Source organism: Nansenia antarctica (assembly GCF_963989245.1).
Source record: "Nansenia antarctica genome assembly, chromosome: 4".
Classification (NCBI taxonomy): Eukaryota; Metazoa; Chordata; class Actinopteri; order Argentiniformes; family Microstomatidae; genus Nansenia; species Nansenia antarctica.
Genome location: NC_137689.1, coordinates 23,114,072 through 23,131,238, shown reverse-complemented (window position 1 = coordinate 23,131,238; position 17,167 = coordinate 23,114,072). Strand labels below are relative to the sequence as shown.

General features: G+C 44.9%; 1 protein-coding gene across 1 annotated transcript; it reads right to left on the bottom strand.

Annotated features, from left to right (window-relative positions):
• Window positions 1-7,377: 7,377 nt before the first annotated feature.
• Window positions 7,378-17,005, bottom strand: trim25 (tripartite motif containing 25; the record flags this gene model as incomplete). The annotated part of the gene is made up of 13 exons (XM_080529265.1): window positions 7,378-10,904; window positions 11,161-11,220; window positions 11,370-11,456; window positions 12,078-12,185; window positions 12,442-12,474; window positions 13,013-13,114; window positions 13,488-13,568; window positions 13,911-13,949; window positions 14,035-14,061; window positions 14,255-14,423; window positions 14,631-14,864; window positions 15,830-15,925; window positions 16,382-17,005. The coding sequence occupies 13 exons, from the start codon at window positions 17,003-17,005 to the stop codon at window positions 10,369-10,371; spliced, it is 2,196 nt and encodes a 731-aa protein (XP_080385391.1). The 3' UTR covers window positions 7,378-10,368.
• Window positions 17,006-17,167: the final 162 nt, after the last annotated feature.

The following is a 17,167-nucleotide window of genomic DNA, read 5'->3' as shown; positions in this document are numbered from 1 at the left end:
CCAGTCAAAAGTTTGGACACACCTTCTGATTCAATCGTTTTATTCTTTAAAAAAAAAAAAAAATTCTACATTGTAGATTAATACCGAAGACATCAAAACTATGAAAAAACACATGGAATTATGTAGTAAACGAAAAAGTATTAAACAAACCAGAATATGTTATATATTTTAGATTATTCAAAGTAGCCACCTTTAGCTTTGATGACAGCTTTACAAACTCTTGGCATTCTCTCAATCAGCTTTGTGTGTGTGTGTGTGTGTGTGTGTGTGTGTGTGTGTGTGTGTGTGTGTGTGTGTGTGTGTGTGTGTGTGTGTGTGTGTGTGTGTGTGTGTGTGTGTGTGTGTGTGTGTGTGTGTGTGTGTGTGTGTGTGTGTGTGTGTGTGTGTGTGTGTGTGTGTGTGTGTGTGTGTGTGTGTGTGTGTGTGTGTGTGTGTGTGTGTGTGTGTGTGTGTGTGTGTGTGTGTGTGTGTGTGTGTGTGTGTGTGTGTGTGTGTGTGTGTGTGTGTGTGTGTGTGTGTGTGTGTGTGTGTGTGTGTGTGTGTGTGTGTGTGTGTGTGTGTGTGTGTGTGTGTGTGTGTGTGTGTGTGTGTGTGTGTGTGTGTGTGTGTGTGTGTGTGTGTGTGTGTGTGTGTGTGTGTGTGTGTGTGTGTGTGTGTGTGTGTGTGTGTGTGTGTGTGTGTGTGTGTGTGTGTGTGTGTGTGTGTGTGTGTGTGTGTGTGTGTGTGTGTGTGTGTGTGTGTGTGTGTGTGTGTGTGTGTGTGTGTGTGTGTGTGTGTGTGTGTGTGTGTGTGTGTGGCATATCAGCCCAATAGAGCTCTCAGGTCTTCTGACGCTGGTTTTCTCTGTGTACCACATGTAAAAAAGAAGAGATTTGGTGAGGCTGCATTCTCATTTTATGCACCCAAATTATGATTATATAATGATTGGAGCACTTTGAGCTGCAACATTTGCAGGAAAAGCACTATACAAATAAGAGTTATTATTACAATACTTCTTCTAACATTGTGACTGCCAATGGCCGCTGGTCCTAGATTTGTTTTTCTAGACATAACTATATATACAAAATATACTAGATAAAAGATTTTAAATGTGCGGTACAATGTACAGGGGTGGAATACAATAGACAATAGTGCAATAGTGCAATAGTGGTAATTGGCTCAGTATAATAGAGTAAAATGGCTAAAGTACGTAAATGTAAGTAATGGTAAATAATGGCATGGAGAGTGCCCCCGAGAGGCGCCTGAGAGGTGCCCCAAGAGAGGCGCGCCTGCCCCCTGACAGGTGCGCCTGACCAGTGTCATGGTGTCATGGTGGTACAGTGTTGCCTCAAGGCAACATTTGCAACTTACCATAATGGTACGGTGTTGCCTTAAGGCAACATTTGCATTTTAACAAGTTTCCATTACTTAATTAACAAATAAAGTAAATTAAACTATTAGAAGGTAAGCTTTACTCAGCTATTATTATGAATATATTTTTTTCCAGATTGAAAAAGGCCAGGTAAATATGTTTTCCGATGATGTCTGTGGAGAGAAATGGCTAAGCTGATTTTGGTTCCTTATGGCCCTGCCTCTTTTTCTAAGTATTGCATCATAACTGGGGATGCATTGTGTGAATGTAAAAGGCCAAGAATGGGTATGTTGCCTAGAGGCAACAAGGTGCCATAGAGGGTTCGTAATGTGTCCTACTGATCACCTTATTATTTATATGAATACATTATAACATGCAATTATGAATCAAATTAAATTGTACAACATATTTCAGGTGAGGGGCTGTTTTGCAATATGGTTGGGTTTGTTTTGGACAAATCATGCCCCTCAGCTCAAGAGACCTTTTACATGTCTTTGTGATGTCATACTGTATTATTATATTATTTTTAAATTATCTTTATTACATTCTATTAATGTTTTATTCATATTTTATCAGTTCTATTTTACCCTTCTAATTCCTACTTCCATAACTGCTTATGTTACCAGTGAAGACAAGAGCAGGTGATCTCCAATTGAATTGGTTTTATTGTGTGGCTCTGTACGTACAGACAGACACGCAAAATTAGAGAAACTCATTCCCCTTAGGGAGGGGGGAGTGGAGGGAGGGGGAGGGAGGGTGAGGAAGGCACCCTTACCCCCTCCGTCCACTCTCCCCTCCATGAGGGGAATGATTTAAAGCAGTGGTTCTCAAACCTCTCCTCGGGGACCCCGAGCCGCTCCACATATTTGATCTGTTCCACCACCAGCACACCTGATTCAACTAATCAAGTACAAATCATAATTAATTATTTTTTATTTTAATTTCTCAATTTCTCTGAGAGAGAGAGAGAGAGAGAGAGAGAGAGAGAGAGAGAGAGAGAGAGAGAGAGAGAGAGAGAGAGGGAGAGAGAGAGAGCGAGCGAGAGAGTGAGAGAGCGAGCGAGAGAGCGAGAGAGCGAGAGAGAGCGAGAGAGAGAGCGAGAGAGAGAGCGAGAGAGCGAGAGAGAGGGAAAGAGAGAGAGGGCGAGAGAGAGCGAGAGAGAGAGCGAGAGCGAGAGCGAGAGAGCGAGAGAGAGCGAGAGAGCGAGAGAGAGCGAGAGAGAGAGCGAGAGAGAGCGAGAGAGCGAGAGAGAGCGAGAGAGCGAGAGAGAGCAAGAGAGTGAGAGAGAGCGAGAGAGAGAGAGAAATTGAGAAATTAAAATTAAAATTAATTAATTATGATTTGTACTTGATTAGTTGAATCAGGTGTGCTGGTGGTGGAACAGATCAAATATGTGGAGCGACTCTGGGGGTCCCCGAGGAGAGACATCACTGAGAACCACTGATTTAAAGTAACCCCGCCTGCCGAGCCCAGCCCACCGGCTCGGTCCTACCGCCTCCTCCGGCCTCCCCTCCTCCTCCTCCGGCTAACCCTGGGGCGCCGGCGGCGACGGACGGGGCGGGAGGTTCTGCGAGCTGGTCTGCGGGGCATGATGGTGTTGGTGGGAGTGTCTGAACAACGGAGAACCTCTGGTATTTATGTCGTTTTCGCCCCGTGACGTCACGCTCATCACTGTGACGCAATCGGCCCGTTTTTATCAAAACCACTTTGATGTCTGTCACAACAGAGATGACGTCACAACAGAGTTGACGGGTTGTTGCTGGGGTTTCACATTTGGGTATTTTCTCCCGACAAATATATATATATATATATTTTTAAATATATTTTTATTTTTTAGTTGAAATAGGGTGATATTCTGGGCCAGATACTAACTAGTTGTGATATTACGTGGTCTGGCCGTTATCGGGCTGGTCCGAATTCGTCCAGGTCCGTCGGTGCTATGATGACTGATAGACAAAATGTCATTTTAGACAAATGTATTTGTTGTAATTCGCTTCGGATGAAGGCGTCTGCTAAATGTCTAAAATGTAAAATAAATAACTGCTGTGTCAGTTATCAGGGTTCATTATGTTCTAGAAGCATCGTTATAGCTCATAGTTATAGTTATAGAGCACATTCGCATCCAATTTATTCGACCGAAAGTAAATAGCTATTATTTTATTTATTTTTTTGCAATTTAGTGAACAGGGACAATACACATAAATCAACATATCAGTTTACACATCGATGTAAATGTGTCTGAGCTACTTCGATCACATTCACGAGGACGCGCTGCACGCTCCTCTCTAGCCCAGGCCCAGCTGTCGGGTTGCCATGGTGACGGTGTGTTTACCAGCAGCGAGCAGCGGCACAGAGACTCAAAGCGAGCTGTTAACTAACTTACTAACTTAACACACTTCCTCTAACTTAAGACATGTCTCTACTCTGTCAACGAAAGGACACTAAACACGAAAGGTACGGGGTTTGTTTTAATATCGAACATGATTGATCATTGTTAATCGTGCTATTGACTTGGATGTTGTCACTTGTCATTAGTAACAGCAATGTTCCACGTCAACCATCCAACATTACCTGAAGGTTGAAGAATGTGCGTGTGCGTGTGCGTGTGCGTGTGCGTGTGTGTGTAGTATGTATAAATGTGTGTGTGTGTGTGTGTGTGTTATATTTCAGTGCTTGATGAGTTATGTACAGACAAGGGCGAGATATACAGTAATATATGTACAGTAAGATTATATATGCAGTAGATATGTACAGTAAGATATATTCAGTAGATATGTACAGAGCAATGGTTATCAATACAATATGTACAGTAAATGTACAATGGCATGTCCGAAGGTGTTAACTGTCACATGGATGTTTCCTCTGGGTCAGCATGGTGGACTCCGGGGTGGTCAGCATGGTGGACTCCGGGGTGGTCAGCATGGTGGACTCCGGGGTGGTCAGCATGGTGGACTCCGGGGTGGTCAGCATGGTGGACTCCGGGGTGGTCAGCAGGGTGGACTCCGGGGTGGTCAGCATGGTGGACTCCGGGGTGGTCAGCGTGGTGGACTCCGGGGTGGTCAGCGTGGTGGACTCCGGGGTGGTCAGCATGGTGGACTCCGGGGTGGTCAGCAGGGTGGACTCCGGGGTGGTCAGCATGGTGGACTCCGGGGTGGTCAGCATGGTGGACTCCGGGGTGGTCAGCGTGGTGGACTCCGGGGTGGTCAGCATGGTGGACTCCGGGGTGGTCAGCATGGTGGACTCCGGGGTGGTCAGCATGGTGGACTCCGGGGTGGTCAATACTTGACTGCACCGATTTGAAAATGGAAAAGCCAAGCTCATTACTGCTTACAAAGTCAGTCATACTCTGACGACAAATCCACCAACACACTAAAAGGTTTGGTAGCATGCGATCCTTGAGGAGCTGTCATATTTGTCTCCACTCTTTTTACAGGTTCAACAGCCACACATACTCAAGAAATAAGGTTCTTTACCTGGTAGCTCGGACCACAGCCAAGAGGGTAACTATCTTGCCTTATAGTCACATCCAAGGGTGTCTGGTTGACAATGTAGGAGATAGGACAATCTGTGCATGTGTCACCTTTAAATGTTTCCTGCGAGCACATGCAGACTGTAATCACAAGTCTTCTCCACTCATTGAACAGTTTTTTGGTCAAGTTTAACATACTGTACATATGAGACAATACTATATGAGGCAATACTACTGTGTACTACTATGTACAACAAGTAGCCTACTCGTGGTTGGGGCACTGCTGACAAGACTGTTAGGTTAATATCTGTTAGGTCATAGCTTTCAGGCTATATCTGCATTTATTTTTATGTTATGGATGTAGCTACACTTACTAATTATAATATTGTAATGATGTTGCACTTGATGTTGATGCCTTCTACTAAAACAAAATCCATGATGTGCTTACCTGTTAACGTGTCCACTTGTGACTTGTCTCTTCCTTTTAAGTTTGGCTTTCATAGCCTTGATATTAAATATGAGTACAGGTCCCCCCCCTAGCAACAGTAGCCTAGGAGGGCGGGACTATGGGCGGGTCTTGACAAAGGCAGATTCAGATGTATTTAGAGACCACTTGTAAAGTGCACTTTATTGCTTTTTAGCCAGGATTTCAGGTTTGCAGCTGAGTGCGTGTATTCACAACAAGGCACGTATGTTAAACGAGCGCTCTTCTTATCGAGAAGAGACGAAGGAGATACGTCACATCCTAACACACGATGGCGGTCGATTTGACACCGAGATTTAGAAGACTGAACAGCCAAACAGTATATTTGGCGGGATGCGTGCAATGCATCATCGTTTGCTTGTATGAGTTCACTGGGCCTTAAAACGACGGATTAAAATATATATATGTAGACACAAGAGAAACAGTACAAGGGGGACAGTAAAAGTCTTAGGAGACACAGTAAAGCAGGTGTCTCAGGAGACACAGTGCTGGGGGGTAGTAGATGTCTCAGGAGACACAGTGCTGGGGGGTAGTAGATGTCTCAGGAGGGACAGTACAGGGGGTAGTAGATGTCTCAGGAGACAGTGCTGGGGGGTAGTAGATGTCTCAGGAGACAGTGCTGGGGGGTAGTAGATGTCTCAGGAGACACAGTGCTGGGGGGGTAGTAGATGTCTCAGGAGACAGTGCTGGGGGGTAGTAGATGTCTCAGGAGGAGCAGTGCTGGGGGGTAGTAGATGTCTCAGGAGCCACAGTGCTGGGGGGAAGTAGATGTCTCAGGAGACACAGTGCTGGGGGGAAGTAGATGTCTCAGGAGACACAGTGCTGGGGGGTAGTAGATGTCTCAGGAGGAGCAGTGCTGGGGGGTAGTAGATGTCTCAGGAGGGACAGTACAGGGGGTAGTAGATGTCTCAGGAGACAGTGCTGGGGGGTAGTAGATGTCTCAGGAGACACAGTGCTGGGGGGTAGTAGATGTCTCAGGCGACACAGTGCTGGGGGGAAGTAGATGTCTCAGGAGACACAGTGCTGGGGGGTAGTAGATGTCTCAGGAGGAGCAGTGCTGGGGGGTAGTAGATGTCTCAGGAGGGACAGTTAAGTTAAGTTAAATCTATTATTGGATGCTGCTGAATAAACCAAACAGAATAGGAAACAGAATGGAATGCATATATATTTTAAAAATTGGATAGACATAGCTCTCAACTCGGCCAGGGGAAGCGGATGCTACTAGGGGCACCTAAAGTTCGGTCCGGGCCTGTTGAGAGGGTGTCCCACACAAACATACTCCTTGTCCCACATTTGGTTTGTTGGGACCTGGTTACCCTAGTGGTGTCCAGCAAGGGATTGCTGCTATCACAGTAGAAGGCACAGGTGAGCTGTTGTACCAGTGTGGGAACAATGAAGCAAACCCATGACATAGCATCCTGTAAATGTAGAGAAGACTGTAGAGAACAGTGAGTCCGCTATTACAGACTAAAATACCACGGTTGTAATTACATGATTGTAATATACTGTAATCGGTTGTGAACTAAAGTGGGCCGGTCTGAGGCATGACACTCCAGAGCTGAAAATGAGTCTCACTCCGACCCTGCGTCTTGTGGATATTGGACATCATAGCCGTTGTCCCTGCACACTTTTGCTGTGATAGGTCGTTGCTGATATAACATACAGGTAATTACGTTCTTTGACCATTTCAATACGTAGGTCTCAAACATACCACAAGGAACAATAGTATATTTACAGATATATTTCAATGAACTTACCAGTCCATTCCCACTGTACATAACTCACTGTCTCTTAACTAACAATGTATTGTAAATGGTCATTGTAAGATTGCTGGTGAGTGTCAAACACAACCAGTGGGTCATAACAGCACTTTAGACTTAAGTAATGGAATGATCATTTTGGCTGAAAAGACACCCTTCATTTGATACAGTGTGGCCAAATGGAGAGAGGGCAAGATTGATTCAGTAACAGAAAGAACAGCTGAGATGAGAAAGATTAAGCTTTTATTGTAAGTAAACAATCATTCATACAACAGTGAATTACCTTCAACCGATATTTAAAAAGACAAAGAAAAGCTTAATGAATGAGATGATAATAAAGGATCGCAAGAAACAGAATTTGCTACTACAATGTCTTTAGAACTTCTATCAATTGAACTGAATGTAATAAGTGATGTTATACATTTGAATTTGGAAACATGCCCATATTAAATATTTTCATATATTGCACGTGCTTTTGAGTCAAGTCATTGGCGTCTAACTTCGCAAGTATACATTTCAAATTGAAAGCTATATTTTTGGTGTTTTCACAGAATACACTTAAACAAGTATAAGTCCACCCATTACAATTATCACCTATTATGTTGAAGTTTTTAATTAATTTTTCTGTTTGTGATTTCATAACATCAGACTCTGAGTGCTAGCTAGTATGAAACACCCCCAGACATCATATGTACTGGACAAAGTGCAAGTAGCTCCATACATGTCATCCTCCTATCATTTCATGAAGGAACAGATACACAGATGGCACATGGTAGCAAGTGCATCAAGAGGGGACACGAGTGCTAACATCTATAACAACATCTAATTACAATAAAATCCCCAATAAACACAATCAATACTTCAACCTACAAGCAATTCTAATCCGGGGTTTCACATATGATTTTAGCATTCAGAATATGGACAGTAAGACAACGTGTCGTCGGCACATGGTGAACAGTGCTATGAACGAATGGACAGTGTGCAAGACAATGCTGCCATACACACCCCACAGTCACCAGCACTTTGCTCTCTCTTGTAAGATAGTATGTTAGGATTGCACACAAAAATCCCAAAATATCTACAAGAGCCGAACGCAAAACATATGGCTTTCATTGTTGGCATTATGGCTTTCATACAGAAACAATGTGTTGTTCTTCTCTGTTCTTCACACAACTAATTCAAATTTGCCTTAAATGTCAGATTGCTTTTCTCTGCCAACACTAGAAATCCTGTGCACAGAAGATGACTAGCCATTTAGACAGAAGCAATGACGGCAAAATCAATCAGCAAGTGCTTTTTGCCCCACTTGTCTTTTTTTACAGCTTTGGCATCCCTGCCTGTTCTGTACTGTAACTGGACTTCAGAGCTGGTAGTCTTGACTCCCTGGGTTGCAGCCGTGGCAACCATAAACAAAACAGACCCAGCTAATATCAGACGCATTTGTTAGGAGTTGAAGTATCCACTCGTAACACCCTAGGTTTTAATGATGTCCAGGCACACAAACCTCAGATCCCAGACTACACGTCACTATGCCTGCAACATCTGCATGTCTGGTAGATCAGATAGCCTGCAGTGGTTGGAGACTAGAGCCTAGTTGAAGCCATAGAATTATAATGAGAATTATAATTAATTCTGATTCTATGGTAATGTCCCTTTTTCAACTAGTCAGTCACCAAAACCCACAGAGTCGGAGACTCCAGACCACAGGGTTTATATAACCTCTGCATCTGTTCCAATAGCCCAGGAGTGCGTGGATTGGACGTAGAGATGGTTCTCACTATATGGCCATGCTGCTGAGTGAAACTGTCAAATGTACAAATGTACAAATGTAAATGTACCGTCTCTCAAACCATTGCTAAATACACAATGAACGGACGTCTACAGGAACAAGTAGCTAACTCCTCTCAAAACCAGGGAAATCAACCCAACTACTCTCAAACCTCACGAATCCCGGTGGTACCTCTGACTCTGGGTAGGTAGAAAAAGTGATTTGCCCAAATGTTGAAACTACCCTCTTTAAAGTTAACGTAAGGGGTGTTTAAAATAACATTTTAGGAGAGAAAGAGTCATACTTCCTGTTTAGCAGGCATGGCCCCATACTGATAACCCATCTCTGTTGGTATCGGCACCTGCAGCAACACTGGCAGGAAATAGGCCTACTTTTCTGCACATCCTCATTCCACACTGCAGAACGCTGAAAACCCCCTCCGCATACAGACTCCACGTCAAACAGTGTTGTGAAATGCAGAGCATCCAAGAACTGAAGTGATCGATACTAGGCACTTTGTCCTCGATCACAACACCTTTTGGGGGGGGTTATCAAACAAAGTGTGGATGTGGTCTCGTTATTATATTTTCCACATCCAGCGGTGCATTTCTCATTTCTCAATGAGTTCTTAAAGGGGCATTTCACTCAAAGATCTTGTTGTTGAGTAAAATGCCCCTTAAACATAAGCACAAGCCATACACACTCTGACATACAGAGGTGTGCTTGATGATAAACGCCATGGCTTCGTGAGGGTGTAGGTTCAGCACATACAGTAGTATGTGCTGCATAACAATAGTGTTGCTTGCTACTGCAAGCACACTAATGATAGGTGTATAGACACCTGTACCTATACACCTATGGAGATATTCGACTCATTCAGACGGCTTACAGGCCTATATCACATGGGATGAGTATTAGCTGCATTACTTGGCTGAAAGAGAAAGGAAAGTCATTCTATGATCACAATGTCAAAGAATACTTCCTATCCTGCCAACGTAACTTCTAGGCATATATATATACAGCCTATATATCTGAGTGGTTCTAGGTTCTAGTTCTAGAGCACTCTGGAGGAATACGAATATCACAAATCCCTTCCTTAATGTCACAACCATCGCAAAGAATCTGAAATAACCGATCATTTTGGTCAAAAAACAGCTGCCTTACATTCCGAAAAGAAGTGCTTTGACCTCTCATTGGTTAACTGAACAAGTGCTGCAGAGTGCTGTAGAGACGTCACCCAAGTGAATACAGACCAAAGTCCAGGAAGTATAAATAGCAGTAAAAAGTTGTATAACAGCTACTATAAATACAACTATGATCAAATAACCTAGGGGAATGTAGCAAGAGTAGTATGGAATGATAAGGGGTGGGGTAATGAAGGGTGTGTGTGTGTGTGTTTTAGCGGCTTCAACATGTGCATTACACATGCTTGCAGGCTTCAACATGCGCATTACACATGCTTGCATATGAGTGTGTGTGTGTGTGTGTGTGTGTGTGTGTGTGTCCCATCTGTGTGTGTGTGTGTGTGTGGACTAGCTACTGCTGCAGCTTACACAAGCTAACAGTCGAGCCGCTGGAGAAGATCCAGAAGGCTGGGTACACGGTCTCCGCGAAGGGGAACACGAACGTGTGGAACGGGTGCGCGTTGGTGGCGACGATGTTGTAGAACGTGGCCGTCCCCTCCTGGCAGTCCAGCAGCACGCCCACGCGGCTCGGGCTCGGGTTGGCCAGCACCGTCTCGCTGCTGGCGTGCCACGCCGACAGCTTCATGTTGAACCACTCCACGCACCAGGACTGGCCGTTGCGGCCCAGGCGGCTGGCGGGACCCTTGCGGTCGATGCTGTTGTACGCCAGGCCGATGCCGGTGAAGTTGTTGGTGCTCATCTTCACCTCCCAGTAGTGGCGCCCCCTGGAGAAGCCCTTGGAGCACATGACCTGGGAGCACACGGTGAAGCGGGCGGGGGAGTCGGGGTAGGACGCGGCCTCGTCAGACACGGATGCCTTGGTCAGGTTCTCTCCCAGGGAGATGCGCTTGTGGGCGGTCTTGGGGTCCAAGGTGAGAACCACGCCGTCTGGAAGGGAGAGAGACAGGGCGGTACACACAAGTACAGACACAGAGACAGAGACAGAGCCAGACGACATGGGGGTAACACACAAGTATGCACACATGGATGACAAAAGCTTCCAAATTGACTGTCTATAGTTGAGTTTCACTTCTCCAGTGTGTGTTGCAGTCAGGCACGCACACACCCCAATTCACACACACACCCCAACTCACACACCCACAGACACACACACACACAGACACACACACGTTTGAGGACTTACATTGTAGAAGGTCAGTCCTTTTAGCTGTAGAAGTTATATTTAGGGGTACACTCGGTGTCCCTGCAAGAGAAGAACAACACATTGTCAACACATCAGGGATGAAGCATTGGGCTAGGCCTAAGAGACCTCTCCACAGTCCAGTGGAGAATAATCAGTTTGAATGGACACTAGCCAAGAAATCAGAACACGGAACACTAGAAGAGTTCTACCTGGGTTCTCTCTGGATCTGGGTTCCCCTGTGGAGCCCCTTGGTTCTCTTGGATCTCTGGGGACTTGGGGCGGCTTCTTAGGTTGTTCTAAAGGGAAAACATTAAATGTTCAAGAAGTTTCATTTGTTCTCTGATTTCCAACATCTGGCATTCACACATCTGAGCTCTGTCTCCGATGGCAATGTTTGCTGAAGAAGTGTGCCATAAGGTCTGTTGATGATCTTCGTTTTTACGAGCTCTTATGTCTTGTGATGTAATGTGACATATACTGTATGCACTGCAAATCACGCCGCTTCTCAGAACTTGGCAGTCATTGAACTAAACAGATTTTACACACTCAGACTTCCCCCCCACTTTCCCCTGTACAAATTCTCTATTATAAATACATTTTAAAACAATTCTTTGTTCTTCTAGGATTGTGACTGCCAATACCCCTGGCCCTAGCATAGATTACTTTTTCTTACGATGACTGATGGATAGATGACTCACTTACTTAGACAAATGTATTTGTTGTAAGTCGCTTTGGATGAAGGCGTTTGAAAAATGCCAAAAATGTAAATGCAAATGTAAAGCCTTGTGATGTGATTTCTTGTCAGGCCATTTGTTTAAAGGCAACATTTCTGACTGATTGATCATGATTTATTGTTTACTTTCTTCCAATCTGATCAGGTGAATAAGTTACAGTACCATCCACTAGAAGGAATCTACCTTGGTTCTCTCTGGATCTGGGGTCCCCTGTGAAGCCTCTTGGTTCCTTTGGTATCTGTGGACCCAAGAATGGATCTCTGGGGACTTGAGGTGGCTTCTTCGGTTGTTCTAAAGGGAAAACATTAAATGTTGACAACGTTTAATTTGTCCTCTGATTTCCAACATCTTCACACATCTGAGCTCTGTCTCCGACGGCAACATTTGCTGAATAAGTGTGCCATAAGGTCTGTTTATGATCTTCGTTGTTTTTCTTTTACAAACTCTAATGTCTTGTAACAAGACATGCACTGCAAATCACACCTCTTCTCAGAGCTCGGCAGTTATTGAAATAAACAGATATTAAGCATTCAGATTTTAAACTTACTCCCAGCCTTGTGATCTGATTTCTTGTCAGGCTCTGAAAGGGAGACACAGGGCATTAGATGGGTGTGCGTCCCAATTGTCGTTGCGTCCTCCTTTTTCCACTTTCTTCTCAAAACACATTGGAGGAGAAGATCCATGGATCCTCCCCTTAGATATTCTCCTCCAATGCTTTTAGGAAGAGGAGAAAGGAGGGAGGAGGATGCGAGGAATCGATACTGTTGGTACGCAACCAGAGATGTGTGGCTACACATGGCTCTTCTGGGATTGTGCATGCCCCATCATCACACCCATTGCATGCCCTGTCATCACGATCATAGAAAGGACAGGTATGAAAAGCTGAAACTTCAGGAGGGTACAATTGTGTTACCGCTAAGCCACCATACACCAGCACCATAATCATGTCTAGGCCAAATGTTGTTCAACTAGCCACACCAAGGCCAGTTGAGCAACATTTCTGACTGATTGATTGTGATTTATTGATTACTTACAACTTTTCGGACTTATTGATTGCGATTTTATTGATTACTTGTTTCCCCCATCTAATCAGGTAACCCTCATGGGGTATATCTAACCATAGAGATTCTGCATGCTGGAGCGTAGTATCTTCAGAGATTCCTCTACGGTTTCCTGGGCGAGGCTATACTGACCCATGATACCTCTCCCTGGGTTGGGGACTTATGGGTGACAGTTGGACAGTTGTTAGTACAGTTAGTACACAAAAAAACGACTGTATTGTTTAAAATGACTACACTGTTGAGATATATGCATGTCTCTTTTAAGCCTAGCAATAATTGCCCTTTGGGGGATGAATAGAGCTGTTTTTGTCTTGCACATACTCCCTGCTATTTCATTCACCGCTATTTTGCTGGTCTCTGTCACGTGTGTGAAAAGCTGTGCATTTATTAATTATTATTTTATAGATGAGCTAACATTTCAATGATGTTATAGTATGTCTTATATTCAAACTATTGTAGCAAACAATCGGTATGGGATCATAGCGGTATACCGCCCAGCCCTAAATGACAGTTAGATAAGATATAGCCTTACTGTTAGGCTTCTTCTGGCCTGCCCTGAGTGGAGCTCCCGGACTAGGGGATCTGGGATGTCTTTGTTGACCTGGTCGCCCTCCTGAAAGAAAGAAAACAGTTGTGTTCACAATCAGGCACTATATACTATGTAAATGATTGCACACTGTTAGTATGCACTTCACATTTCGAAGCCCAGATTACCGTAAATATTTCAGTGGATGCAGTATGACATGCTGGTCTTTCAAGCACCCAAGTGGACACTAACACTTGCTATACCTATTAAAAAGGTCACCCCCCCCCCCCCCCCAAGATGTTGTGATCAAGCCATGAGTGACCACCACAATAACATGAGGACATCACTTTTTCAAACTTGTCAGACAAAGATGACATGGGTACCATGACTTCAACCAGCTATTATGGAGATCTGTGGCGTTACACTCACCCATTTCATGTGGATTTGGCATGAATAAAGGAGGTGGTGCTGTCAGGGAGAAAGCAAATTATTATTACAAGTGAACTATCCCTTTAAGTTGCCCACTCATTTAAGCTAAAATCATTGAACTCACCATTGCCACTTAAGTCCGTGCCACGTTCTGTAATACAAATAACATGTAAAACAATATGAAATACGAAATACAATAACTTCACTCTCATGCTTCTCACACGCTACACACACTCAGACAGGCACAATATCATGCATATTATAAGCAGCACAAACACACACGCACCCCAAACACTTGCGCGCGCACACACGCACGCACGCGCACACGCACACCGCACACGCACCTGGTTTGAGTATCTGCATCCTGGCTTCTACGGGCTGCTTCAGTACGTAAGCCAGGTGTTCCCTCAGGGCAGCAGTGAAGGCTTGGGTGGCCATCACAGGCTTGGAGTCCAGAGTCACCCGCGGAGTATAGGGGTCAAAGGCCAACACAGAGGGCATGTCCACTGAGGTCTGCAACAAAGGAGGAGGTGAACCAAGGGATCAGGTGTTAACAAACTACCACCACTATAGTGTCTGAGTATCTGTCCTTGTTCCTATGTGTGGTGAGATGAATGCATTGCATAACGTATCTAGTATCTAACGTATCTAGTTCTTTATATGACTTACTTATACTGAATAAATTAAGTTTATCACACTGAAAAGAAGAGCTGAACTGACCTGTAGAAAGGCCAGGGACTGAGATTGGATCAGCAGCGCGTTAATGCTGTCCTTGGTTGAGGTCAGCTTGTCGACGTTCTGGCCAAACTTCTTCATGAGGTTCTGGAGCTTGGTCTGACAGCCCTCCTGCTCGCGGTCCACCGTGGTCAGGGCCTCGCGCTCGTCCCGGTCCAGCAGCTCCCGGATTTGCCGGTAGTCCGCCTCCAGGATCCTCTTACGGGTGAGCGCTGACTCCTGGGGGGGGGGGGGGGGGGGGAGAAGTCGAGGGAGAAAGGGTGAGAGAGGTCCTCACATCGACACCGATCATAACCACCGGCCCTCTTTCCATCGCTCCATGGCCAACTTTAAAAGCAACTTGTAAAGCTTGTATACATCACTTGTATTTGACGGTACACTTTACATACGCTTCTAAAATACATTCAAAACCCTATATGAAGATAGAGTGAAACGGATACAGTTGTGCCAAGTCCATAGAATAGTTTATGGTGAAATCCCAAGATATTTTAGTAACTATTTTAATCGTGTCAGTGATACCCATTCATACTCCACTAGAGGGAGCTCCAGGGACCTTGTGTCAGCAAGGTTTAGAAGCTGTATGGGTAAAGGTTTAGAAGCTGTATGGGTAAAGAGAGAGACATTTTTATACTCAGTTCTTTGGAACAGTCTGCCTGTAGAGCTGAAAACTATAATAAATGTTAATAGATTTAAGATACTTCTGAAAAAATGGCGTAGAGGTGAACAGACTAGTTAGACTAGTTAGGGAGCAGGCCTTAGGGCTTTATTGTTTTTTATGAATGTTCCAATGTTGATGTGTCAGTTGATTACCGTTAGGATGTTGTGTTAATTTGTCATGGTACCCTGAATACTGTACATATACCGGTCACCTGCCTAACCCCCCCCCTCACCCCCTTCCAACAAGGACCACAATGGAAGTAAGCAGTTCTGCTTTGTTGTGTTATCCTTGATAGTTTTAGAACTAAAATTGTGTATGTATGAAGCTGCTTCAGATGCATTGTTATTTTTGTATTTTAAAATTGTCTAATAAAATCAATCAATCAATCAATATATGGCAATGAATGCATCTGAAAATATGGTACGTCTCACCTTTGATATCAATGTCTTGTGTGTCCATGTCCAGGAAAACGTGTCTACTACAAGAGGCTAATATGACCATAAATGTTATGTGGTTGAAGCCTCACCTTCAGCTTGGCCTGCTGGCCCTTCATCTGAGAGATGACACTTTGGTTCTTGTCAATCTTCCCATCCAGCAGACCCACCTTGTTTCTCAGGTCAGACTACACACGAGACAAGAAAGACAAACAAATAAACAAATCTTCTCCAACGAATGTCGTTAATGAATTAAACATCCCTGACAGAACATAAACCAAAAATATCACTGTGGCCTATACGGTTAACAGTGATAGCCTATTTCTAGGTGACACTGACAATTGCTATAAAGACATTGCTACTGTAGCAAAGGAGTAGCAGCTGGGGCTTGAACCAGAAACCCTGCACGTACAGAGCAAGCTCACAAACTGTTACAAAAAAGGTCCAAACCCCTATACTGTCTGGGGGTTATACTGATGATGGCTCCTGGAAAGAGACACTGCTGCACCAGCTTCCATAGGAAAACCGTTGATAGCTGGCGCACCTGCTTTCACACCTGACAGTAGCCTAGACAGGTGCATATACAAACAACATTCCCCATGATTAAGTGAACAGCATATAATAACACTCTCTCGTGAACTGACCTCTTGCTGCGCCCGTTGCTCGTCGGGGGTGGAAAACCTGCAGCTTTTGTGTACTTGCTGCAGACACACGCTACAGATGCAGCGACCATGCTCGACGCAGAAGAACTCCATCAACTTGTGGTGGTCGGGGCAGATGCGCTCCAGGAGGTCTCCCAGCGGGTCGGTTAACTGATGCTGGGCAAAGATCGGGTTCTCTTGATGCGGCCTCACGTGCTCCTCGCAGAACGACGCCATACAGGTGAGGCAGGTTTTGAGCGCTTTCGCTTCCATACAGGTGTCGCATAAGATGACCGCTACTTCGGGTTCCTTGGCCGCGAACATCGCAGCATCGTCCTTCAGGGGTTCGCCGCCCAGGCCGAAGCTCAGGTCGCAGCCCATGGACTTGGTTTTGAACGTTTCCACAACGGTGCTCAGGACCGTGTTCTTCTTCAGCTCCGGTTTGATGGGGAAGTGGGTCCGACATTGAGGGCAGCTGTAGTTGTGGTCCTGCCAGGTGGCCAAAAGACAATCTTGGCAGAAGTTGTGGCCGCATGGGATGGTCACCGGATAGTCGAACGGAGAGAGGCAGATGCTACAAGTCAATTCTTCCTCGAGACTCATGAGAGAAGGAATATCCTCCGCCATGACCAAACACACAGACAGCTGACCCGTGCGTCACTGGAGGGAGGGAGACACGAGGGAGAAACGAAACTTAAGCCGGTTATCTCTATCTAGTTAAACGAAAGTCAATCAGAGACGGTAGAATCAACTCAATAAAGTCGTCAGTTTCTTTACAATTCGATTGCG